The sequence below is a fragment of the Amphiura filiformis genome, chromosome 1 (assembly GCF_039555335.1).
Source record: "Amphiura filiformis chromosome 1, Afil_fr2py, whole genome shotgun sequence".
NCBI lineage: Eukaryota > Metazoa > Echinodermata > Ophiuroidea > Amphilepidida > Amphiuridae > Amphiura > Amphiura filiformis.
In genome coordinates, this window is record NC_092628.1 from 12,170,754 (window position 1) to 12,197,862 (window position 27,109).

General features: G+C 36.5%; 1 protein-coding gene across 1 annotated transcript in view; it reads left to right on the forward strand.

The window, feature by feature from the left end:
* LOC140154934 (pleckstrin homology domain-containing family A member 1-like) overlaps window positions 1–27,109 on the forward strand; it is a 66,684-nt gene that overhangs the window by 17,061 nt on the left and 22,514 nt on the right. Inside the window, exons 2-7 of the mRNA XM_072177626.1 lie at window positions 32–225; window positions 2,946–3,002; window positions 7,388–7,433; window positions 16,954–17,051; window positions 24,063–24,218; window positions 26,092–26,151. Coding sequence (XP_072033727.1) covers window positions 211–225; window positions 2,946–3,002; window positions 7,388–7,433; window positions 16,954–17,051; window positions 24,063–24,218; window positions 26,092–26,151 — 432 coding nt within the window. The 5' untranslated portion in view covers window positions 32–210. The remainder of the gene's footprint in view (window positions 1–31; window positions 226–2,945; window positions 3,003–7,387; window positions 7,434–16,953; window positions 17,052–24,062; window positions 24,219–26,091; window positions 26,152–27,109) is intronic.

Genomic DNA, 27,109 nt, shown 5'->3' on the forward strand with positions numbered 1-27,109 from the left:
TTAATTCATACCAAACTGTTTGTTCTTGAAGGTTTCAATATCAATCGTTTTGATGTGATCGTAGCCTGAACAGCGCCCTCCATCATGCCGTATAAGGACCGTCATGGACGGACATGTGGTTTTTTGGATTTTTAAGCGAATGAACAAAGTGGACGATTTCTTCGGCGTTATTTCATAATATCTCCTAAGGATGGATCTTTTTACTGCTATATGGACAATCCTACAGTAAGTTTAAGTTGAAATATATAAAACATCGAAAAAAAGGATTGCGCCATTAATTCTACGTAATAGAAAATTTTCTTAACTACACTAAAATACTGTAATTTGTAATTGTGTAAAGAGAAACCAGAATGATCGAGAAATTAATGATAATTTGAAATCTGTTGCAATTCAAAAAGTTGTGTAAAAAGGACATGTTTTTATGGATATCAACCATACATAATGCTCTCCAAATTAAGAAAACTATTGTCAGTGCTGGTTGTTACCGATCAATGACGTACACTGACTGCTACTTAATGCAGGTGAGTTGAATTTTGCAACTTGTCAAAATTGCTCCAAATTTCATTTATTCATTAATATCTGGGTCATATTCCGATACTTTTTTACACAAAAAGTATTATACTGCAGCTGTACCCAGCTCTTTTACCCTTTGCTTTGCAGGTCAAGCGCTGTGTTAAGCATGAGGATGGGAAACCCAAGATTTGAGGACCCTCCCCCCCAAAAAAAAAGACAAAATGCCACAAATCTTGGCAATTCTTACCTCCCCCAAGTTTAGTTTGGGTAGCGATTGCCTCTGATAGTCTAGAAGGGGGATCCACATATTTATACCAATTTTCACCAAAAATGGGACCTACATGTATTTGTATACCGGAGGCCCAGATTTTGTGTCATTTTTGACAAATTTGGTAATTTGTCTCTCAATAAATGTATGTTGTCAGAAATTTTTCTTCGAGATTCGCAAAAAGTTTGACAAAATAGCCCATACCAATTCTCACACAAAAAGGGGCAATCATTATACCAGAAGCTACAAGAATACCAAAATTTCAGGGGCATAACCCTGTTAGCCATTTATGCTGAGCACCCCTGGATTATTTGTTATGAGCAGATGATTCATTACATTATTGTGGCACAGGTGACACTTGATAGTCAATTCCGTGCTAGGAGGTGACTTGTGTTCAAATAAATTTCTCTGTGGTCAGATATCATTTCCAATCCAGGCCATACTGCTAATTATTTCACTAATTAATGACCCAAACACAAGGGAAAAGACCATCAATATTTAATTTAATTTATTCGTAATTAAATCAGGAATTGTCATTGCTGGACATTGTCATTGACCATGGGGATTGGACTTGCTTGACCTTCTGTTCCTGAAATGTGGCTTCAATTTGTTACTGACCAGCTGTTGATTAATAATACTTAAAATAAATAGTAAGAAAACCATGTAACTGTTTTAATTGTTTGTACAGGGGTAGCACTATAGCCTATAGCTGCCACCTGGGTGAGGGGTTTGAGTCACATTGTAATGAGTGCTCAGAGCTCAGTGTCTTAGCCAGTCACCCGGCATTTTGGATGGGCTGTTTGCTCCTGGGACAGGCTAGATTAATTAATGCCTCTGGGACACAATGACCTTAAAAACAAATATAATGGGAAATTATATGATATGAGGGAGGGGGGTAACAAAAAAACTGCACAAAATACAAACAAACAAAATACACGCAAACATGTAAATAAGGACTAAAAAAGAAAATTGTTTGATTGGCTTAACCCGACCGACCCTAAAAACTTTCTTTTTTGCAAAAAAAATAAATTTAAAAAAAAGAAGAAGAAAAGTTCCAAAGCCTTTATCAAACGAAATTTACAGTTTAAAAAGTAAAAAAATAATAATAAAAATCCCGACCGACCTACCCTAATTTATTTTTTATGTTACGCCAATCAAACAATTTTCTTTTTAGGCCTAATCGCTAACATGTAAAATAAAAGTTAACTTGTAAAATAAAAGATTAACTTTTAACATTGATGAAAATAGCACTTGACAAAGGTAGATTATGGATTTGGTTTTCATGTGAATGCGACAGGAAGATGTAAGATGACTGAGGTTTACCATTTCCTGAGTTATTCTAATGAAGGCTACCAAAAGATAATACTGTATTTGAACAACTTTCTATTTATTTTAGGGGTTTAAAGAATGTTTGTGATTTTTTTGTGAGATACATAAATAAAATAAATGTTTGTGAAACAAGCTCTTTACCTTGATCAGGTACCAGCACATAATTTATTTTGCTGTCACTCAGATACATCAGAGTCATTTTGCTTCAACAAGGGTGAAACTAAAGAGCAGTTCCTCTCAGCTCCTCTCAGTTCCTCTCATTGATTGTACAATCCCAACAGCTCCTTATTACACAGGGGTGGGGTGAGGCAATTCAAGCACTTTGCCCAAGTGCACAACATATTGATGCTGCAGGGATATGAACCCATACCTCGAGCTAACTCACGATTATGACTCAAAGTCATTCCTGCTGCGCCACCATGCGCTCATCGTTAGCAACTAATTGCAAATGCCAAAAAGAAATTGTTTCATTTAACCAGAATGGTTGAAAGTTACTTAGTTTCTGTGCCTCAGTGCCTTTTTTTGCAAAAAATTACAACTAATGCCTTACTTCTTTGTAAGTTATAAGAAATTGTGATTGAGTAAGAAATAAGTTCAGTTTGATGGCACAAAAATATGAGTGGTGAATTTCACAAACTAGCTCCTGTGAAAAATCTTTGTTAATTGCAAAAAACAGATATCCACATTTTTTTCATAGCATCTGTTTAAAACAGTCCTCATAATAATAATAAAATGTTTTAGCTCTGCAACCATTTAAGATCTAGATTTGTATTTGTCATTCAAAATAAACATTTAATGATAAATTTTGCCATTATTTATCATTTCTTTATTACAGAATTTACAAGATGGCGCTACACCGGTATCAGACATTAAACTGGGACATATATCAAATGTAAGTATGTTTTACCAATGGGCTATTCCAGTTGAAATCCATACACCCCCTATGGAAGACTTGACTTTAATCTTCCACACAGGGGGTGTGAATTTCAAATGGAATTATCTGAATGGGTGACTCCATTTGAAAATCACACTCCCTGTGTGGAAGATTAAGGTCATGTCTTTCACAGAGGGTGTATGGAATTCAACTGGAATAGTCCATTTTGGACCAGAGTCCTAAAATGTATCCCACACACTGAAAATTGTGGACCCTACATGTATGAGCCTCCTATATAGTTAACAGCATAACCGTGGACCTCTACGCACTGACATTTCGCTATTGAAAGCATGGACTTTGTGGTAAGATATTAACCCCCAAACGGTGGACCTGGTAATTTTACCTACCATGGAGACCTATACTCCATTTGCATTATTATGGCATCTAGCACCCTCTGGTACTCTCTTAGGACTGTGGACGTCCACGGGTGCAGTGGGTCTGCATTTTATGAGCGAAATGTCATAGGTGGGTCCACGTTTGTCGGTGAAAACAAATGCACACACACACACACACAGAATGCACTTTCATTTTACTTAGCTAAAAATAAAACAGCTCAAAGGCACACACAGGACAATTCTGCAATCTCCTTGTAATAAAATTATGTAGACATGCAAACATAAACAAAGTTAAAGAAAGGGTGAACTCAATATTTCTTCAATAGTGAACAACTATGATGAGTTGATGACTGCTGTCTCTTTAGAAATGTTTCAGGACTATTATAGTCAGCTTAGTATTAACACAGTGCTGTGCAATGAAACACAATAAAACAATAATGCTAGCTATACATTGACGGTTGATGTGGGTAAGTACTGGTAAGTGAATCTACTCCCCATTCCAGAAAAATACAGCACTAATTTTTTGGGATTGAAAAAAGTGTATCCTGTTTGCTAAATGAAACATAGCTAAATTCTAATCCTTTAGTTAGTTCTAACTGACAATTAAAAAAAAATTAATACTTTGCCAATTTTTAAATAAGGGCCAAAAGCATGCATTTTAGGGTGTCTTTTGTATGCTGTGACAATCAAGCCCAAAGACTTGTACCAAGACTAATTTCAGGTTATACATTCTAATTTTTGGAAAACATATTTTCTAATATCTTTGATAACCAATTATCAAAATTAACATAAAATATTGAATTTATGAGCAAATTCATAGCCAAGACTCCAAATTTTTAATGCTTAGACTTATGCGAAATCTTTTGATTGTGTGACTGTAATTCTAAGAAATCATGCCAAATTGCATGCTTTTGGTCCATTTCCCCTCAAATTGCAAACATATTAATATATACGTAAAATTTTGACTGATTATAATTCATGACCTGGAAATAGTCTTGGTACAAGTCTTTGTGCTTGATTGTCACAGCATATGAAATCCATCCTAAAAATGCATGTTTTGGTCCTTATTTCCAAAAATTAGCTAAGTATTTAAATTTTTCTTGTCAGTTAGAACTAACTTAATGATTAAGATTTAAATATATTTCATTTTGACAAAACAGTATAATATTTTTGGTGTTGTATTTTTCTGGAATCAGGGAGCTGTGAAAAGGATATGTTCATACAGGAAGCAATCCGATTGGATTTCATTACAGGATATACCCTTTTATGCATCATTAACATTAGGATCCACAATGAGCTCATCATTAATGACACAGTTCACTAACCTCCAGTGACAACCATAGCTCACAATGTGACCTCATGTTGTGGTGTATGAGTTTGTGTACCCAACACTATCAAAGGTCATACTGTGGATGTACAAACATATTGGGCTTAATGAACTGTGTCCCTGATAGATGAGCATGTTTGACATCCTAGTGTGTAAAATTGGGTGTGCTACGTGCTTTAAAGCATAAAAATTGGTCCCACCCGCTTTTATGGGTCTCTATATTTGTGTGTCGCACGCACAAGTTTATGTTGGATTAGAGTTAGTTTTTGATTAGGGTGCCAGTTGTAGTGTTTGGGGAGGTGAAAATGCGTATTGGTCCCCAGACTTCAGAAATACATGCAAACTGTATACAATCACATATTAAAGTACAACAACAACAAATTAGTGAAAAAGTTTTTAATTGTTGCTTAGGATAGATTTTCAAAATGTTTGTAAACTGAAGCCAAAAGGAGTATAATTTTTAAGACCACATTGGTGGTAAAATTTGGTACCAAAGTGAGGTGAGTGATCTGTATGCAAAATTTCTTGGCAATATTGTGAAAAATATGGTCACACTTACATATTTACACTCTCTTTACTTGGGTGTGTAAAATGGCTTGGACATTTTGAAAAATAAAATATATATTTTTCCAATTTTTCACATGCCAATTTTCAGTGTGAATATTCAAAATAATGGTTTTTGATATTATGCTACATTTTCCAAATGACAACACAGTAATGGCTGGTATGTGGTTTTAATAGTGAATTATGACTATAAAGTTTCAATCCTTACCCAAAAATTCTATAAGTCTTTTGTTTTGATAATATTTCCTTTGTTATAACCTCAATACTTTCATAAACTCTAGTTTATACCAAAAGAGGTTTGAAGTGCCATTTTATGATTCTATCGTTGTCTTTTTTATGGTATGGTATACAATTATAGATATCCACGAAAAAAAAGTTTATCCCAATTAGCACATTGCATTTGTGAGTTACGCATATTTGCATCTATTACAGTGCCCATCATAAGCCACTGTGTTAGCATCTCTGTCCGTTGACAGACAGAAAATATTGGGCTATATTGGGCTATTCCAGTTGAAATCCACACTACCCTGTGGAAGATTTGGAAATATCAATCACAGGTGGAGTATGTTTTTCAAATGTAATTGTTCAGGGTTAATAATTTTGAAACCCATACTCCCTCTGTAGTGTGGCTTTACTTTACTTCGCGACTGGAGTGAGTATTCCAAATGAAAGTTCCCCAATTGTCTATTCTATTCTAAACTCATACTCCCTTTGTGAAGACTTAAGCTAAATCTTCCACAGGGGTAGTGTGGATTTTAAATGGAATAGCCCAATTGGATGATGTCTTTGTCAAATGATCGAATCTTGCAAGAAAGGTTATGCACACAAACATCATGCAGTCCTTGGTTTCTGATGATATAAGAAGGATGTCATTTTCTTCGGAAGGGGGCTGACCGGAGTAAATTTTTTATGACCCCCCCCTATCGAGAGCTAAATTATTTTACAACCCCCCCATCTCAGGTCATAAATTTTATGGCCCCCTTTCTGGCTACACAGACTAACGACAAATTTATTGCTGGAACCAAAGGCATGCGAAGCGCAAAAAAACTTTAATGCGAAGAAAGTGTGTGGAGCGCGTTAAAATTTTGATCGTAAGTGTAAAGAAAACAAAAATTGAATCGTATAAATAGAGATTGTGCGTAAATTTTAATCGTAAATTAAAAGAATGCGCGTGCTGCACGCAAAAATTTTGGGTCACCAGCCCTTAATAATTCTATAACCTCCCCTAATTTTGGTGTAAAAAATTATAACCCCCCTATTTTTGGTCTAAAAATTCTATGACCCCCCCCCCCCAGTATATTCATGACAGCCCCCTAAAAAGAGTAAGTAGGGAGGGAGAGGCTGTGGATCATGAAGTGGCCCTTTAAGGCTATCAATTAAGAAATGAATCTAATTAAAGTTATGTGTATGTATTTAGACCTCGTTAAAAACTGTGAAATTAAATTACATGTAAATAATAGTTGGTTTGTAATACTTGTATGACATCCTTGTAATCAACACAATTAATTTTTTATTAACTTCACTTTGGAGCTGACCACATGACCATCAGACCATTTGGACCAATAGCTAACCGAGTTACACATGACCCGGTTAATTGAGGCTTCCACAAATAGACAGACACTATGGACCAGAATGGCCTCATCGCAATGCCATAGTTCAATAACCTCAATCAAACAATCATAGTACAAAATTTGACCTTAAGTTGCAGAGTATGAGTTTTTGTACCCAAATTTTCAAAAGTCATTAAATGAATGTGCAAATGTATTGGAGTTAAAGAACTGTGCCCTGATACATGAGCCTGTTGTGGATCCTAGTGAGATACACTCATAACGACGACGTTGCTGCAAGCTTACTATTAAGTTCACTTTTAATCAAGTTGGAGAGGTGACCAAACAATTATGACAGTGTCTGCTTTACAGTGTTTATATGTAATCTGCTTTACCTGTTTGCTGCTGGGAAATAATTACTAAATGACAACGTGCTTATGATATGATTTGTGTGACTTTTACCTTTGTTCGGGGTAGATAGTGACAAAGTTTACAATGTGGAGCATGAAAGTGCGCTAAACGGTGGACACAACTTGACTTGGTTTTTGTCTTCATTTCATTATTATTCAGGCTAGAGACGCAAGCAAGCAGAGACCCAAGGTAGAATTTTGTTTTGGTAAGTATGTATGAGTAAGGAAGACAAAAAAACAACAACAGGTGTCTTGGAAACGCAGGACCAAAAAGCTATAAGCTCTCTATTCTTTGTGTTTCTTTTCTTATTTACCTGGTATGACAAAAGCTATTGTCTTGGTAAAAACTTCTTTTATGGTGTTTCTGACTTACTAAAATAGCCAAATAATGCAGAAAATTTATGATATATTTCCTGATAGTTTTATAAACCTTTTTTTATGAAATGAGGCTATTATAAAAAATCAAAATCTGGAATGGATCTGTTTAATATGCAGTTACATCTCTGAGATATGTAGTATTTAAAAAGAAGGCCTAAATCGGGCAGATCACTTCATAATATATGTGACATACACATTGCTTTCATTATAATGAACATGACAAATTTTGGCACCTTAACAATGTGTTGTGTGGGGTTTGGTAGGATGATATACCATTTTGCACTCTGATGTAGCAGTGACGTTGGTGCGCATTTCATTGGGTGCAGCTTCAAATCGCTAGCGTTCGCTCAAAGCGCTGGCGTACACAAGTACACACTTACAGATACCGCATTGATGCTGCCTCAATGCATTGACGTCACTGCCACATCATGAAAAATGGTATAAAATATTATCACCTCTTGTGCTATTACATGTAGTTTAGCTTCATGTTATTTGCACATTTGAACTGCAGTTCTTTTTCCAATAAACATATTTCTACTAGTGTTTTACACTGTTGTTAACTTTTACTGGTTTTGCAATTGTATTTTGTTTAGAAGAAAGTAGATTTTCTGTATCATTGTCAATCACAAATACATATTACGTTGCTTTTGTTTGCAATTGTCTCAGACACCTGCATAGTAGCCTGGTCATCGTTATCCATTGATTTGATTTCCAAGAAATGCTGCACAACAGGTGGTGTAGTCAAACTAGTGGGAATATTTTTTTTCACTTTGGTATCAAAACACTGTTATCCAGGGTCTTAGCTAGGATTTGAAAAGTACCCTTCATTTTCACCCAAACTGCAAAATTTGATCCTGAAGACATAAACTAGACCTCTCCACGTTCTGGGGGTTCAGTTAGTTCAAAGAGCTATTGCTACAACTTTGACTTATCAGTCTGGTCTTGTTTTGAGTTCACAAAACCTACTCAAGCATTATTTTTAGAATTTAGTATAGATGTCACAGGCATTAATCTTACCAGTTCCAGGAGCAAACTGCCCATCCAAAATAACAGGTGGATGGGTGGCTAGTGAACACCCTGCTCTTATCACCAGTGTTCGAAATTTTGGTTGTCCGTTCGCCCGGGACAACCAAAACATGCACCGGACAACCGAAAATAATGCTCAAGTTGTCCGGCGGACAACCAAATCTCTACAGCCAAAAGTCACTTTTCACCATATTAGTTTGCTCAAACCTGACACAACTGATGAATTGTTAAATATTTAAGAGTAATTGTTCATAAATTGACTACACTCACTCCACTTTATCGTCACTTTATTAGACACATGTAGTTGTTTCAGATTGTGGCAGCTTACGGACAACCAAAAACTTTGGTGGACAACTACTATCAACTAGAAATTACAACCTGGTTGTCCGTGGGACAACCCCTTTTATTTTCTTAATTCGAACACTGCTTATCACCTAAGAACCATGATGCTGCCCTGAGATATAGGGCCATTTTCCTTTATTATCAAAATCTAGAATAGCTGATGGGTAATCACAGTTACTGCAGTTACCTTCCAGAGTAGTTTTTTTGCCCCTGACTCTCTGGTTATAGCATTTTAGATGCCATGTCTCAGTGAGGCCATGTACAGTAAAACAGACCATATTATAGTAGACTTGAAAACCACACAATAAGCATGATTACTCAGTATTATTAGGTCATGATGATAGCAGAATGATGCCTGTTTTATGGTTAGTTCAGCCTATAAGGGGCAAGACTCATAACATTGATGGATGGATGGATATAGGGTGGTGTACGTGCAGTTCCTGGTATGATATTATAAAAGTAGTAATTTTTGTGTGTGTGATTTTTTGCACTACGCAGATTTTTAACCTCCTTTGCTTGTTTTTAAATGTGTGATTTTTGAGTTTTTGTACATAGATCTAAGAATAAAATGCACATATTTGTGGATTTTATTTTCGTGGTAACTGCTGAGCACGAAAATCAATGATCTATAACCAATAATACCCCCCAAACAAGTACAATTTTGCCCCTTAATAAGTTTTTATCCAAAAAATATATATCCGTTTTGGTTTAAATTTTAAAATGTCAAAATATCTGACATGCTCTTATAAAAATAAAAATAAAACACTCCAAGACGTATCACACACTCTACTTGCCTGGTCGCAAAACAAAAATGTTTTGGTCATGCATACTACAGTACATGTTTATTTCTTGAGTAGGTTCTTGGAACACAGTTGGGTGCCCGGGGTTGGGTGCAGCACCTATGGTAATTGGGCTTAGCGCAATGCGTGACTGGCACATGCTTATGTGCATTTACGTGAGCTTAAAGTTAACCAAAAAACAAAAACAAAATAATTTTCTTCCCTTATTATAGGTTTAACAAAGTATTATAGTAGGACTACATGATGGGGTAAAGCTTATACTAGTAGATTGGAAAACCTAAGCTGTATAATAGAAAGGATATCAAAATATACTGACTGACTCACATGCTGTACACATGTGTGTACACACATGAAAAGGCTTTTAATACAGTTAGGATCTACTTATTTGTCACAGATTTCATTTTCTTAGCCATATAAGGGAATTCAAGATATAAACTGAAAATATATTTGAGTCATGAAAGATGCAAGCAAGTTTATCTGGATTGTTCTTACCAAACTAATTGACAGTGTACATTAGGTCCAATTGTCGAAACTTGGCTACTGGCTAGTGCCAGGCTTCCTAGATGTTGTACGATGTGCAATTGTAAGCACTGGTAAATAGGCCTAGTAATTGGGCTTAAGCCATATGGCTTAGGAAACCTGACCACTAGCCTTGCTTTGAGAAACCGGCCCAAAGTGTTTTGCCAAAGCTCAACTGGGCGCTATTGGGCGATTCCAGTTGAAATCCATATGCCCCCTATGGAAGATGTGACCCCGGGGATGTGACCTTATCTCCCACACAGGGAGTGTGAATTTCAAATGGGGTTACCTAAATGGGTGACACCATTTGAAGTCTACACCTATGTGAGAGATTAGATAGTCTTCCATAGGGGTGTATGGCAGCGTTCGAAATAGGGCCGGTCAGCCGGCCATTGGCCTGTAACATTTTGGTCTGGCCGGTAACTTTTCTGACTGTCATCTAGTTGCCGGCCCGGCTGGCCGGTAACTTTTTACGGTCAAGCCCGGCTGGCCTGTAACACTTTTTGAGGCATATTTCGAACACTGGTGTATGGATTTCAACTGGAATAGCCCATTTTGTGAACCCTGCTAAACATTAGGTTTGGGTGCTCATTGCAATACAGATTTGGTCAAAATAGTTATACATGTATGTCAAAAAAGTGCCAAGTTGACAAATATACTAAACATTTGTTGTTTTTAAACAAAATTAAACATCACCATCTGCTGAAGACGCTAGTCGGACTAGTGAAAACATTCCAGGTGAGCCAAAAATAGTATAGTGTTGAAATTAAAACTTTAATTCAAAATTAAACATGTTTCAAAGAAGTTTCATAAAACCTTAAAATGAAGAAACAAAAACTATCTAAAATTTGACACGGTACTATCCAGCGTACACATTGTACAGTGTACAGATCTAATGTATAAACCCTAACTGCAGGGATGTAGCTACGGCGGGCAGTGGCGGACGGCAGAGGCCGTCACTCAGATTTAGAATCCACCACTAATAAACAATTTTTAAAAGCTCTAGCACCCAGCACTCAAGTGTCAAAAATTGCAAACTCACATAGAATGTGGTCAAATTTAGGCATTTTTCAATCCAATTGTCAATTTCGTGAAAAATATCCTTAAATACCACCTGGCACTAAAAAATTCTCTAGCTACAACCCTGCTTAACTGAACTCATGTTTTTTTGCTATCGGAAGGAAAGAACAAACAAAAAAGGAGAGAAGATGAACAAAGAAGTCACTTGGTACTCTCGGGTTTTGACCCTCCGACCCCTCGCATGCCACGCACAAGATCACCGGCCTGTACCCACAGCGGTTTTGCTGGCCCTACCAGCTATTCCCTGGATATGACTTAGGCTGATTGCGTCATCGTATCATGTAGAATCCATGCATGCATAGTACTTTTCACCTATACTGAGATTCAGTTCGGTTAGGGTTAATCTGCAAAAACGATTCTAGGACATTTTAAACATCTTGAGTTTTTGATCTAGACAGAGAATTAGAAAGATCTTACATATTTTACCATGGTTTATTATGTTTTGAGTCTGATATTATAATAATGGTGCAGTGGGGAAATTGAACACAAGTTAAGGGGAAAATCCCTGTAGCCTCAGGAAACATGCGGTTCATTACAGCAAAAATATTTTTAAAAACAAAATAACTGTTTAAATATTGGGTTGTTTAAGTGCTCAGCAAAACAAAACGCTTTTAAAATGTTAGAAATGTGTCAACAAATGTTTTTAATCTTACCTAATTGTATTTAAGTGTCAGAAGGCAGATCATGAAAATATTTGAAAAAAATGTTTGATATGAAAAAATACTACAACAACATTTTATAAAATGTTGTCAAAATGTTATTGCAAAATATTTTGTGGCCAACAGTTTTGCAATATATTTTGATAACACTTAATAACATTATGTTGCACATTTTGCACAAAGTTTTCAAAAAATGTTTTTTGATGTTATCAAAATGCTTTTTCCCCTTTGTATTTAACCTGACATTTAAACATTTTCTGTAAAATGTTTTGTGATATCTTAAACAACCCGATTTTTAAACAGTTGTTCAAAATATTTTTTGCTGTGTAGGAAAGCCTCAACTATGCATTGAAGGGGTGAGTCTGGTGTATTATAATAAACAAGCAGTGGGAAAATTTAGCCCAAGTTAAGGGGAAAATCCCTGTAGCCCCAGGAAACGGGTGTTTCATAGGAAAGCCTCAACTGTGCATCAAGGGACTTGACTATGAATTAAATCTGTATTTCCTGCTCTAAGAGCTATTTTTAAATTGATAGTTTGCCAACTTCTTCAGTTTTATAGTACACATTCATAACCTCTAATACGAGCCGTTTTTATCGATACTGCATGTGTTGTAAGGATTTCAGCTATTTGATGCAAACTTTCAGGACAATGATAATATTGCTAACCATTCATGAATCATGTAACATGAGTAAACTTTCTAAAATAGTGTATTATATTATAATAGTTTCTGTCACTATATCTTGTATGCATTTCATTAGTCACACACTTTGCTCAATAGGCTGTGTGTTTGATGCACAGAACCTATTCTCAATTTAGAACTGTTTGGTTGTGAACAGTTTTACCAGCAATCCATACTCTAAAAGATGTATACTCTAAAGCCTGGTGGATAGTCACAGCGTTTTACTCGCAGCGGCAAATCACCGCGATTTTTTTCCCGCCGACGAACAGCGACTTTGTCGCACTTGTTCAGCGGAAAACGCTAGCGAGTCCATTTTTTGCCGCCGACGGAGTTGCGATAGAAAAAGTTCCAGTAGAAATTTTTTCTACTGGAAACGATTTTAGCTGGCGATTTTCTGTGCTTGTCCAATCAGGTCGTGTTATTTCCCCACGTGACTTGCCCCAAAGTAAGTCAGAAATCACAGACATCGTGGCGAACTTGACCGACGAACAAATTGAACAGCTTATAATTAAAAGTGGAACAATATCCTCATCTCTATCGGAGTGATTATCGTGATGTCCAAAAGAAAATGAATTCCTGGCAATCCATTGCTACTCGTTAAATATCGAAGGTGTGGATGCGGGTGTGGATGCAGGGAAGAGATAGATCTTTTGAGCGCAATTCAATAGTCAGTATGTGCATCATGATGTTCAGTGATCTAGGCTACTTTCATGATCCTCGGTGGCATAGGGCAGCTCAGGGCCTACCATAACCACTATATAATTATTAATAATATTTTACTATAGGCCTATTAGGTTATTTAGCCTGACCGTTTGACTCCGCCGGAGTATTTGCTATTGTGCAAGACTCGAGACTATAATATTATTTCCCTACATGTGATCTATTTGGCGGTGAATATTCAAAGCACATGAGACTGGAGAAAGAGAGAGCGAGATCGGGAGAGAGAAAGAAAGAAAATCTTAATCTTGTCCTTCAAAAATCACTGGTATCCTATCATACTTCATACAAAAATGACACTGTTATGAAATGCATAAAAACATATGTCACCATAATAGACTGGCAACGCCAGCCTATGATTTTTTTTCTCGCAATTGAAAGCGTGATAAGTCGCACACGTTCGCCGAAAAGTCGCACACGTTGGCGAGAAATCGCGGCGATTTGCCTCTGCGAGAAAAACGCTGTGACTATCCACCAGGCTTTATACCCCATTATCACCAAATTATCAAATTTATGCTGAGGTATACTGTACAAGTGGTAATTTTCGCGTACAGTTATTTTCGCGATTTGGAGTGAGAGACACATTTTCGCGAATGTTATTTTCGCGATTGCCCAGTCCTTCCCTATACTTGTAATACATTATTGCATACATTCGCGAGGTGTTATTTTCGCGGTTGGAGCTCTAATCGCGAAATTCGCGAAAATAAAACCCTCGCGAAAATTACCACTTATACAGTAGTTCTACATTTTATATGACCTTTGATCAAATCCCCCACCTCTAGGTCAGTGCAGCTGGCAGCAGCTGCAAATTTTCTGCAGCATTTCCTGCAGCGGGATATGTTGAAGAAGAATGAGGTCCCATCCAAACAAAGCTCATTTGTGTAAAATCACAGCCAAGAACCGATAAGCAGTGGCGTCGCTAGGGGTTGTGGCGCCCGCGGGCAAGGATCCAAAATGCCCCCCACCCCATTCTTGAAACAGTTGTGCATGGAGCGTGCAAAATTTTGCACAAAAAATTTGGTTATATTGAAGTTGAATTTTGGTCTTAAATTGATCTTTCAAATGACTATTTGTGCTGAAAAGCTTGTGAAAATTAAAACTTTAACGGCTTGGAGGGGATGCCGAATCAATTTTTTATCCACCATCATTTCAGTGCCCCCCCCCCCTAAATGTTGTGCCCAGAGCATGTTCCCCCCTGCCCCACTCACTACGCCACTGCCGATAAATGCAGCAGACAATGGAGAAATTGTTGTGGATAAACAAAAACGCAACTTCTGGCCTTAAAGAAAAAATTTGTACCAAAAGACCCATACATTTCAACTGTTACTGTTGGTATAAGATACATCTTTCACAGGATTGCTCACTTTTGCTACAGAAAAGCCTTAATTTTCTATAATCATTACTAAGACCCCGTTTAGACTAGGGAAAAGTCGTACTTCAACAACAACTTTTTTGAAATCAAGTTCAGTTGAATTCAGGTCTAAACAGGTACAGTCGTTGTTCAAGTACGACTGATGTCAAGTTCAAAAGTCGTCGTTCAACAATGCTCCTGAGGTTCATTAAGTCGAATTCAATACGACCTTGTGGTGGTTGAAGTGCAACTTTTCCTGGTCTAAACAGTCAGTCAAATTGAATTAGACTTTTTCTTTTGTGTCGCTGACCTGGCGAGGTGAATTTCCGGTTGGGCACAATTCGTTCGGGCGCATAGTATAAACACCCAGTAAAAACCACAAACATGAATTAATTTATACTAATCATCTGTCTTAATCGAAATTCGATGTCGAGTTTGAATTAGACTTTTCTCTTGTCTAAACGCGGTCTTAGTGTTGACTATAAGGCAAAAAAAAAAAAAAGTTGTTGTGTTGCCCTCAACCGTCCGGCCCTAAAACCTGAGAAATCAGGGTCGCAATTTTTTTTTTTTGAATGATGATTTTTACAGATTTGTTCAAAAACTCAATGTTTTTCACTTAAAATTAATATTTTATTGAAAGACTAGTCTTTAATTGATGTCTAACAGGAATCCAGAAGTCAAAATTGACAAATGTCCCCTAATTGAAGAAGCATTATTTAATATTTGAGGGGAATTTTAAAAACTGAAGGTTTAAAAAAAAAATTAAAAAAAAAAAAAAAATCCGACCGTCCGACCCAAATTTCCCATTTTCCCACTTGAGGGCAACACAACAATATTTTTTTTTGGCCTAACTACAAGTGTCTAGTGTGAAATTGTATTCCCACATCAACCGCCTGGCATAGTCTAACCAGGCATTAGTATTTTTACCAGTAAATGTTTAATCCAATCACAAAATGGATTAAAACATAGAGATATTTTTAGAATGTACGTAAACGGATTGAGCTCTATCTGCAATCAGCGCGTCAAGAGTAATTATTGTGGTTGATGTCATCATATTTGACGTAAGCTCAGCACTTTTGATATTGTTATATTCTATTTGCCATAATGTGGTGTAAAGGAAGTGGGTGATCATAGTAGGTTTTTCAAAGTAATGATGGTTATCACTAAAGATTTCATTAAATTATGTGCAGTATGTGACATTTCAATTTTGTCAGTAATAGGTGCAGGTCCGTAGCCAGGATAAATTAGAGGGATGTGGGTCAGGCTAAAAAGTGGACCATTCATCAACTTTTGATTAAAAAAATGACTGATTTAAATTTGTTTATCATAAAAAGTAGACCTTTTGCAATTCACCCCACACCCCCTGGCTAAGGCTTTAAATTGGTTTGATCAGAAGCAACTGGATAATTTGGTTATTAAATTTTTAAAATGAACTATCAAACTCATGATTGTTGGCTGTGATTTTCAGCCAAAATGATTCTCATTGTTCTGGACTCGATTCTCCTGCTCAATGTTTAGTCGCTGCAGAACATACTTCAGCCGCTGCAGAACGTACTTCAGCCAAGTTTTGTTGCTGCATGATATAAGTCATGTTTATCACAGTGGAGGAATGTGCCAGAATGGGTGTTTCCTTCATGTGTGACATGTAGAGGTAGACTAGGGTAAAGACTTAATTCAGGGATTATAAGGAATGAAGCTTATAATCCTTCAATGAAGTTTTCACACTGCTGACTAGACTAGTTTTGGTGATGTCTTACATGAAGGAGTAACAGAAGAATGACTGCAAGACGTCAGACTGTATTATACAGGCCCTAATGGTGATGTAAGGAATGATGGTGTAACAATTTATTATCCATATATGGTAATCAGCAATTTTTTTCCATACAAATGTCACCATAATGCAGTCTCTTTATCCATATTATTGTCACCATGCAGCAAGCGTTAGTGATTTCATTATAATATCTAACATAATTAGATTTTTCTTCAATTTGTTGTGTATGTTTGTTTCTCTTCATTAGTTGTAACGACACCAGAAACAAGTTATTATTTCATGGCTGATAATCAATTTGTTGTGTATGTTTGTTTCTCTTCATCAGTTGCGACGACACCAGAAAGAAGTTATTATTTCAGGGCTAATAATCAATTTGTTATGTATGTTTGTTTCTCTTCATTAGTTGCAACAACACCAGAAAGAAGTTATTATTTTGTAGCTGATGACCAAGCTGACTTAGAAGAGTGGGTGAGGAGCTTGAATGGAGCTAGTAGAATCATGGTAAGTTTGTTTGTTGCTTTCTCTCTGTTTGTTTATAATCTCTTGGAAGCAAAACGGATCAGTGAAAATCCAAGTGTACAGCAAGCATGCTCACATGAATCAGTACTTGAACTTCAGCTTGCATCATCCGCTGGAACACAAGCTGAGTGGTGTGAGAACCCTTTTATACAGAGCAGAAACAGTTGCCTGATCCTGATGACAGAACAGAGGAGATAAGATATGTTACGGTGGTATAACACAACAGTGGCTATCAAGACTAGACTAGACATCAGGACTCATGCAAAACTAGAAGAAGAGAATAAGGGCAACTGCCAAGGTAGCAATAAGAAGAGCATATTTATCACCTGGCCCTATGTGGATGGCCTCTGGGAATGTTTGCGTAGGACTTTTAATTCTGCAGGATTATGCACAGCTTTCAAACCTCAGAATACCCTACGCAGATCTCTAGTCTCCAAAAGGACAAAACTGAACAAGCAAAGCAATCTGGTGTTGTGTACCGCATCCCTTGCAAAGAGTCTGCCTCCCCTTTACAGTCACAGTTTTATTTTTCCCAAACTGCGTTTGTGCCTAGTAAGGAAGATTATATCATTGTCCACTAGTCCTATGTATTGCACTCTTTGTAATATGAATGAGACTAAATTGCTGTTGGCTGCGTAAACATTATGTATGAGACTATCAATACTACATGTACCATCTACGGCAATAGTCGCTATTACATATGTGTGTCTACTATGTTCGGCGAATGTTGCTGTCAGAATGATGCTGTTGTTTACGTCTGCCGTTGCTAGACAACGCAATTGAACGATTGCAGAACTTGTTTTCAATCCAAACTATCCGCTCTCTACTGAGGATTATTTTTGTTCAAAACGTATTTGATGTGAAAAAGGGATACAATATGGCATCTAGAGATCACAATTTTGTTGCATGTGGGACAAAATTGGATACAGAATCACTTAAAGCAGATCAGAAAGACCCTTTGGTTAAAAGCCTGTGGAAGTGGGAATGGCTTATAAGGGAGCGATCGTTATTTATGGCAGGGGGGAATGGGTAAATTTAGGGGGGAACACGAAATTATTTTGTGGTCTTGAGGGGGGAACCTGAAATTTTTACTTAAACCAGGAGGGGGGATTGTTAAATTTTAAATGGAGAAAATTGGGAAAACAAGGGGGAACGCGAAAATTTTGAGTGGGCGCGAGGGGAGAACGCGAAATTTTTTATCGATATTTTTGCCATAACACCCATTCCCCCCCCTGCCGTAAATAACGATCGGTCCCTAAATGGCGATCACTAGCAATGTTAGCCTAGGGGTTGGTAAATTTCCGCATTTTTGATTTGAGGTCAATCACATGTCTGCTTTATGCATGGTGTAATTCTTGCTTTGCTTCTTCATTATGATATGCCGAATTTTGCACCTGTAGCACTTTCCCAGTTTCATGCTGCATATAAAATTGATTAACCCCTCTTATAATGGCCAACATTACAAATTTACAATATTTTATGACTGCTAAATGGGAACTTCCTTCCATTTCAAAGAAGAAACTTTGCATGAAAGTAATTTGTGTCAACCTAGGAGGAAATTTAGTAAGAACAGTTAGTAAGACAATTACATTAGCCATTTAGCTGACTAATGGTGGCAATAGTACCGTCCCTATGGCTTAGCCTAAGGCATAAAAAAGGTGATTGTTGTATTGGCAAAATACGACCTACCCTAAAAATAGGTCTTATCTTAGACTTTTTTGAAAAAAATTTTTCCCTGAAAAAATTGTGCTATGGTTTAGAAACAATGGAACTATGTCAACATCAAGATGGCAGTGCAACATTTTCTGTGCTATTAATGCTCAGAAAATACAGAGGTAACGTCATTTTGATGTGATGGAGGACCAATGAATTAAAGTGTCTGTGATGAATGTTCCAGCACATCTATGAACATGTATAGGGTGGAAAAGTACATGTTTGAATGAGCTTTAAAAAATCCCTACCTACCTACCTATCCTAGTTTTGTTCAGCCTGTTAACCCCGCCCCCCCCACCCCCCACTATTTAACCTTGCCTTTGATTGGTCAATTACATGATATCTTCCCTTTAAATCACCAATGAGAATGGAGCTTTGCAAATAATTCACCCCAATTTTTTTGCGTGGTTACATTATTCTAACAATGTTGCTGATTGGTCAAATTGATAATGAAAACTTCTGTTTGGCTAATCGGCAGTTAGTTCTCATGGGGTTAACGCCAGTACAACAATTTATTTTTTAAGCTTATGCTGGAAAAGTCCATGGAAATAGTAGATATCTACTTAGTTATTTCCATGGGATAGACCATGTGGCGGGACCCTTTCCTTTTCATCATCATATGTATACCATATTATGACATTAAAGTGAAACTAATTTGACACCAAGAATATATAGGCAGACATGAGTAGTCTGACTGGTAGACGCTTCTTTTTATTTTTTCGTTTTCAAATTATGCAGACCGTAAGATATATACTGATTCAGTTATTAGACCCAAGGAGACATCTGATTGGGATCATACTTACTTTTTGGAATTTGTATTTTATTTTGGGCACAAACATTATTTGAGTAGATCATGAAATATATTCTCTCAAATTGACTGATTGAAATATTTCAATCTTTAAATGGTTGATGAAAGGTATCAATCTAAATAGATTGAAAAATAACTCTTTTTATCCAGTCATGTGTTACTCCTAAATGTACTGCCAAATGGCATGTGTTGCATATGTTTGGAATGAGATTTTAAACTTTTTTAGAGTGAATATTTTCAATCTTTTTTTCAACTGGAAAGGATTTGTCCCTAATTCGGGATGGCAAAAGATTGAAAAACAATGAAAATCAATTCTTTTGACTGAAAATTCAATTGAAAAAGATTCGCCCCTAACTTTAATCACTAAAAGATTGAGAATTACAGTTTGGAAATTCAAATCACCTGACTGACTATACAGTTGAAAATGATTTGACCCTAATTCGGTATGGCAAAAGATTGAAAATTCAATCTTTTTGATTGAATATTGAATTGGGCAATTTTAGAGTAGAAGTTCCACCATATTAACAGAAGTCAAGGCAGATTTTGAGCTTATGTGACATGGATACTTACATACATGAATGTAACAGTCATCAACAGAGATGTATAAAAAGATGAAAGACAGGAGCATTTGCAGGGTGTGGTGGGAATCAATCTGGTCCCCATGGCCCATATGTACTTTTGCAGCAAAAGTAAGTCATTTTAAGTCAGGGCAACAAAGACAGTTTAATCCAACAAAGAATCAAAATAGATTGATAATAAATGTTGATTCTGCCAGTTGAAGTTGAAGACAGATAAAGTGTCACTCAAGCGAATTCGAGTGTAGTTTTATCCCAGCTGGTGAAAGTGTCAGAATTATGAGTCAAATGTGATATGTCATGTGATTATCTCTAGACTAATAGTAATATTATGAAAAAAGCATGATAAAGATCACTGTTTGTCAGGGGTAAAACACCCAATCGTTTAATGTTTTCGAAGAGATCATCAAATTACTTTATTACCATATTTTTTTTCAATTGGTAGCTTTACCCACACACTTGATATTTTACCCCCACTCATTTTAGGAACCCACCCTTTATATACAGAAAAATGTTAACCCCACCCTTTTCCTGATTTTCGGAAATCAAAACCCCCACGCTGTAGAAAGCGTGCCGGATAAACACTGAAAATATTCGTTAAATGGTTGTAAAAGCATATTCCACAGTTTCTGTTGGCTTTTTTCAAAACCCTGTATCGTCAGCCTACAACGATAATTGCCTATGATCTTTTTTTTTTTTTAATTTTGAGAACAAAATACAAAATATGATTCAAGCTTAGCATGCATTTAAATATATTTATTCACCAATCTATGCACAAGAACAAATGTTAATGAGACAAATGAATGGGAATAATCAGAAACAATCAAGATGATTATGTAACTGATGCATGCTTAAGGGGGTACTACACCCCTGCCCAATTTTGTGCCTATTTTTGAAGTTTTCTCAAAAATTATAGTGCATTGGTGACAAGTAAGATATGTATATTACAGGGGCAAGGACTACAACTACTACACTGGAAATTTTATTTCAGCACAGACAACAGTTGTGGAGTTACAGTCAAAAATGAGGGAAAACCAATATTTGATCAATAAATCAATAACTACTTGCTTTGAGGTGCTGAATTTTCAGTGCAGTAGTTGTAGTCCTTGCCCCTATAATATACATATCTTACTTGTCACCAATGCGCTTATAATTTTTGAGAAAAATGCAAAAATAGGCACAAAATTGGCCAGGGTGTAGTACCCCTTAAACCATCTTTTGTACTTTGTTCACAGAAATTACAAAAAATGACTTAGGCAATTAGCATAGTAGGTTGATGATATAGAGCATTTTGATTTATATTTATTTTGAATATTCTATTCAATGGTCTATTTCATTTAAAATCCATACTATCCCTGTGGAAGATTGAGCTAAAGTCTTCCACAGAGGGAGTATGGTTTTTGAATAGAATAGACAAATGGGTAACTTCCATTTGAAATACACACTCCAGTTGTGGAAGATACAGGTAAAGCCATAATACAGGGGGAGTATGAGTTTCAAAAGGATTTACCCTGACCAATTATATTTGAAAAACATACTCCCTCTGTGGAAGATATTTCCAAAATCTTCCACAGAGAGAGGTGTGTGGATTTCAACTGGAATAGCCCAATGAAGCTGAGTGGACAGTTATAGACGACCAGGGGTGGATTTCACTTAAAGCAATGGGCTATACTACATGTAGTTCAAATCCTTACACCCCTTATGGAAGACATGGCCTTAATCTTTCACACAAGATACAAAAAAAATCCTTTTCCCCCTTATTAGCTGTTGTGCGCCGTTTGGAATGGAATATGGGTGCTTGTGCCACTAGTTGTGGAACACTGGTTTAGGACATATGAACCTGGGTGACAGTTTTCTCCCTATTAAACAATTTCCTTTGTGTTTAAGGTGGTTCTGGACCCATTTTGGAAGTGCTCTATTTATGTTTTTAACATATTAATTGAGTAGGGCAGAGAACACTGATCCATATGCCTTTTGTTTGAAGCTAATCAGACATATGGTTTTCATAATACATACATTTTAAATGTCTTTGTATTGTATTGTTTTTATCAATAATCAATACAGTTAATGAGCTAATATGACTTGAAAGTGCTCATTAATATGTAATTTTTGCCAATATTTTGCTAAAATCCAATGCATAAATGTTCATAACATTTTTATTTAACAGAATATTGGTTTCAAATTTGGTCAAAGTGTTCCTAATGACTTCCAGATAATTTATGCATAATTAATGAGCTAGCCGCCCTAATATGCATAATTAATTAGCATTTATGCAAATTAGCTCATTAATTATGCAAATATGCAACTGAGGGGGCGGCTTCACTATATAATACATTAGAACATATTAGAAACACTTTGACCAAGTTTCAGGGCAAAAGTATGCAAAATAAAAGTACCATGAACATTTATGCATTGATTTTTAAAAAAAAAAAAAAAAAAATTACATATTAATGAGCCTTTACAGTCCTTTTAGCTCATTAACTATATTGATTATTGATAAAAACAATAAGATACAAAGAAAATATAATTTAATGTAGTATAAAAACCGTATGTCCGATTTGCTTCAAACAAAAGGCATATTGATCAGTGTACTTTACCCTACTCAATTAATCTGTTTAAAACATGCTCAAAGCATTTCCTTATTTCTAGAAAATGCATCCAATACCACCTTAACAAACTGAAGTTCCCAAAGGTGTTGTTTTATACATATTTTGTGTTTTTACATTTATTCAAATGCTGTAAAAAAGGTCGATGCTATAAAAAAGGTCGCTTCTAATATGACTAAACCTGATTCCTGAATTGGTTGGATCTGTTACCTGGAAATTGAGGGGATTTATATATAGCCACTATATAACTGCAAATAGATTCATGCATCTAAAAATAACCCACAAACTTAATGTCAAGTATATCAACTTGATCTAGTGACACGCATTATGGGTACTCAGGAATTTATGTAATTAATTTTAAGTGCATGTTATTGAATGTGAGTTGCTGCTAATTAATTTTTAAGTGCATCTCATGGAAGTTGTTGTTTCTAGATGTTTATTAAAACATACTGACGTATTCAGATCAGAATTATTATTGTTATGGTCACTAATGATAATATGCACATGCATGACCATTTTGTTCTGCAATATCCTTCCACTCAACAACTTCACGCAGGGGAGGGCTAACCTCTGGATCTTGATTGGTCAGTTAGGGATGTAGCTTTAACCTTTGTGCCGCAAAATATTTTGTTTTACAGTTATCCTTCAGAAAGAAAACTGATCTGTTTGTTTAAAAAAAAGCTTTTTAGAATTCTGTTGAGCACTGTAGAACTCTCACTCTCATGTAGCGAATAAGTTTGAAGCAAAGAGAAGCAGCTTAGTAAATGTTGGAAATGGAGAAGTGCTCCTCTTGGAGCACATCTGCAGTGACCGCACCAGTGGGGTGTGGGCCTTCCCACCCCCTGACAAATAAGATATCTGGAAAATGTCTACTTTTTAGGCCAAAAATGCAACATTTTAGGCAAAGTTTCAATTCACATTCCCTTCAAATTACTTCCACCCCTTGCCTCCCCCAACAAAAAATCCTGGTGACACAATAACTCAAGACTATTGATCTGTAACTGAGATATCCATTCCCAGCAGATAAATCAATTGGCTTGCCCTGACTGCAATAAGTAGCACTTGAGCCCTGTATATTAGGGTTAGCTCAGTGGTTAGAATGTCCGTCCTGCAAGCGGAAGGTCTGGGGATCAAGTCCCTGCATAGGTTTTCTCTGGTTTATCTGCCTAAGCATGTTATGTTTCCATTGTAATTTCATGTTAAATTGTACTAGTGTGTGATGTGCGGTTCTTCTTTCCCCTGTATATCAACTGGCTTGCTCACAGTTTTCATTGCTCCTTTTTTTTCTCAGGTTAAGATACCAGATAAGAAGTCTTCCAGTGGAAGCCAACCAGAGGAAACCCAAGGTGACAAGTCTCAGAATGGTAATGGAGATGACGATAAACAGAGTACCATCAGCTACAAGACAGAGATTGTAGGAGGTGTGGTCATAAGAACACCGGTAGAGGTGAGACAGAGTCCTTTATAGGTCTTATGTTGTTTACTCGAGGGCAGGTCTAGTTTCACTCAAAGTCATATGGTGAGTGGGATGACAGGAACCGTAACACATTCTATGCACAGCATTGCGCTTGGTTACATGTGCAATGTTTCCGCGATACGCGCTGTCACTTACGCGTACATGCTCCACCTTGAAGTAAACAAAAATATTTGTGCCAAAAAATGTTATTTTCTCTTTAAATCACACTATTTTCTGGTAATAGAATAGAAATAAAGGGTGCAGCACCGGGGTGCAGCATTATCCTTTGTATGCAAATAATGTGTCCTCGGCAGTAAAAACGTTTAAATAATGGGTTCCGCTGCGCCTCATCCATTATTTACGTTTTTACTGCCTCGGACACATTATTACTGCCTCGGACACATTATTTGGGTTTAAAGGATTATGCATTACCCTTTATTTCTTAATTATATTTCCATAGGTCTTACATTTCTTCAGTTAAGGCCAATAATATATCTAACCAGAGTTTTCCCCATCCGGTGAAACAAATCATGGAGTGGATATGACATCCCCTTATGATGTATGTTAAGCCATGGGAAAAACCCTTGCCATTCCTTGTGTGTCAGCTTTAATTGTCTCAATATTTGAGTGCAAACACTGCTACGTTGTGCTCCCACTCCGATCCGCCTTCAGATCAAATTCAGGACCCTCTGATGTGATGTAGGCTAGTCCTGCTTAATCGGAGTACAGCATCCAGATCCAGATCCAGATAATATAGGACATCTGAAGGAAACATGTTACTTTTAAAGCAAAATGCGATGCTTGATGACTCGTTGCCAACACCAAGTCTCATCTCTGTAAGTTTAGACACCTGGGTCAGATATTTTCTGCATGAACATAAAAGGATTTAATGCATAACTTCAGGATACTGTTCATGTTATCGGCTTAATTCTGTTAAAGACCAATTCGCTGACAATACAATGTGGAGGATATTCCAAAGTAGGCCCTAATCCCTAATTTAAAATGGAAATTGAAGAGTAAGACTGAACTTTACCCTGTGCATACAATTATATTATGGGATATCCACTTTATTGCCATATTGTAACACATGCCGAGGAGGACTCCCTCAATGTTTTTCAAACTTCTGATATTGATACGATTGTAATATAACTTAGTAAACTGTCATACCCTGAAAAAATCAAGGCTTTAGGTGCTGTAGTTGTGATAAAAGCTAATATTTAGAACAAAACAACAGAGTATGTCATTTAATTATTACGATTGAAATAGTCAAAGGCATGTGTAGGTACCTTGTAGGATGTAGGTATGTGAAAGAAAATTGTACTAAACAGATTCATACATTTCATTCTTAAGTCTCGTTAATTTTTCATCACCATTTCTGTGCATGTTTATAATCCTGCTAGAAATAGTTCACTCTGCTTTTATGTGCTTTTGTTTTCTTTTAAAAATATAATTTCAAACCTTTCAGACTTTTTTTTCTCAGTGTTTTTGAATTATTTTTTATAATTTAATTCTCCATGAATACTACCTGCTGATTGGCTATAAGAATGGCTATATATGATTTATTGAGCCAATCAGCAACATGGTATGAATAGTGGTAGGGCTGAAGAGGCTTAACCCCATGAGTACTACCTGCTGATTGGTTGCAAGAAGTCTATTATGATTGATTGAGCCAATCAGCAAAATGATAAGAATTTTTATGATTTTTACGATCGTCCGGATGAGCAAATCACTGAATTGGCCTTTAATTGGTCACTGAGATGACTGTATCGTGCAATTAACAAATCAGAAACGCTGTAAGAAGTAGTTCTCATGGGTTACAAAAACATCAAAATGACAAAATTGATTATGCAATTCCTATAAACAGATTCCATTTAAATGGCCATTTTATTTACCATGGAGATTCCTAGTTGAAATCAGAAAGTGGGTGAGTGTATGTATACATGTACATGAAACCGAATGCTAGATGCATCGTATGCCTAAAAACATATATACTCGGTAGTGCATCTTGGCATGCATTCACAAACAATATCAGAAAGTCACTGAGCCAAATGGTCTCAACCCTAGTGGCAAATTGCATTAATTAACCTCCATTTAGTCATCATAGGTGAATTGACCTCCAGGTGCGGAGTATGAGTTTTAGTACCCAACACGTTCAAAGTTCACTATTTTGAAATAACACACTTATCAGGATTAAAGAACTTTGTCATCGAGATGAGCATGTTGGACATCCTATTTTGATATCATATCTGAATGAAAAACGAATTTACTGAATGTAAATTAATGATGTCTGTTGTCTTTAACACATGAAACCGGGCAAAGTTACAAAATTTGACCAAAATGTTTGATTGCAACTTCACATTTCATTGAATTGCACATTTGATTTTGAATTTGTATTTAACATGCTTTTTATTGCATTTTCATTTTGCTTGTATGTGTGGGTGCGTGTGATTTGTATGTTGGGGGGGGGTGTAGAAGATGCATAATGTAAGCACCTTCAAACAACAACATTTATATGTTATTTTAATCACAACTATGGGCACACATCAAGCCTAGGAGTTGTCCATGGTTTGTTGATAGGGTCAGAGGTCACAAATGGTGTACATATGCTATTTACAGCTTGATTTTAGGCAAAGTGATGGTAATATGACTGGATAGAATACCATTGTCAGAATGGTCCACTATTTGGCACAGTATATTGGATGTAAAATGTCCCTAGTTTTGAGTGTTTGCAGGGGTGTGTGTGTGTAGCTTAGCTTCAGGTGTGCAAGGTCCTTGGTTGGGATGTGTACTGTGTTGTGGTATGTGTCTATGTGTGCCCCACAGAATTAAACCAGAGAACCATGTCTCGACTGCTATCTTGATACACGCATCCATGGGGCCCG